The sequence below is a fragment of the Pyxicephalus adspersus genome, chromosome 5 (assembly GCF_032062135.1).
Source record: "Pyxicephalus adspersus chromosome 5, UCB_Pads_2.0, whole genome shotgun sequence".
NCBI lineage: Eukaryota > Metazoa > Chordata > Amphibia > Anura > Pyxicephalidae > Pyxicephalus > Pyxicephalus adspersus.
Genome location: NC_092862.1, coordinates 147,351,954 through 147,352,800, shown reverse-complemented (window position 1 = coordinate 147,352,800; position 847 = coordinate 147,351,954). Strand labels below are relative to the sequence as shown.

General features: G+C 54.4%; 1 protein-coding gene across 1 annotated transcript in view; it reads right to left on the bottom strand.

Moving 5' to 3' along the window:
• LOC140331791 (uncharacterized) overlaps positions 1-847 on the bottom strand; it is a 7,999-nt gene that overhangs the window by 6,352 nt on the left and 800 nt on the right. The window contains exon 2 of the mRNA XM_072413082.1: positions 151-277. Within this exon, the coding sequence (XP_072269183.1) occupies positions 151-277 (127 nt within the window). The remainder of the gene's footprint in view (positions 1-150; positions 278-847) is intronic.

Sequence of the window (847 nt, the reverse complement as noted above, 5' to 3'; positions counted from 1 at the left end):
GTGGATCAGGTGATGGAGTCGGGGAGGTGGATCCAGTGATGGGGGATGGAGTCGGGGAGGTGGATCAGGTGATGGAGTCGGGGAGGTGGATCAGGGGGTGGAGTCAGGGAGGTGGATCCGGTAACAGATCAGGTTTTTGGGAGGACTCACTCAGTGAAAGGATCATCTGATAATTGTCGTTCATCACTTCCTTGTAGAGACTCCTCTGCTCCTCCTGTAAGATTCGCCATTCCTCTTCGGTGAAATACACGGCAACGTCATCAAACCTCACCTCCGCCTGGAAGGAAATGGTGGATCCTCCATTACAATCAAATATCATCCACACAGAAGGAATCTATTACCCCATGGCACCGACCAATCAGATCAGCCCAACATTCTCAGCGCAGTTTTGAGTTGGGTGGGTGGCAGCCCCTGCATTGTGACCCCAATTATCAGTAACCACCCAAAATCTTCTGGGTGTTGTGCCCGGCTAAAAGGGGGCGGGGAGAACACTGCAGCCTGCCCCTCCCACACTCCGCCCCATCTGGCGAGATTGGTGATTGGTCATTGCCTGCAACCAATTTAAGGCTTAGCTGTGATAAGTGCCCCTGTCAGTGGTGGTTTGGTCCAAAGGAACACAGTGATCAGTTCCTCCAACCGGTGATTGTGATCTCTGACCAGACGTATCTCCAGGTTAGGGATCTGTTACTGGAAGTGACTTCCCTCCCCCACCTCAACTATACAGCACCAACATACAGTGCTGGGGACCCCCGCCTACAGAGTGTCAGCTCCTGGGGTCACGGCCCCTCTCCCCCTACAGAGTGTCAGCTCCTGGGGTCACGGCCCCTCTCCCCCTACAGAGTGTCAG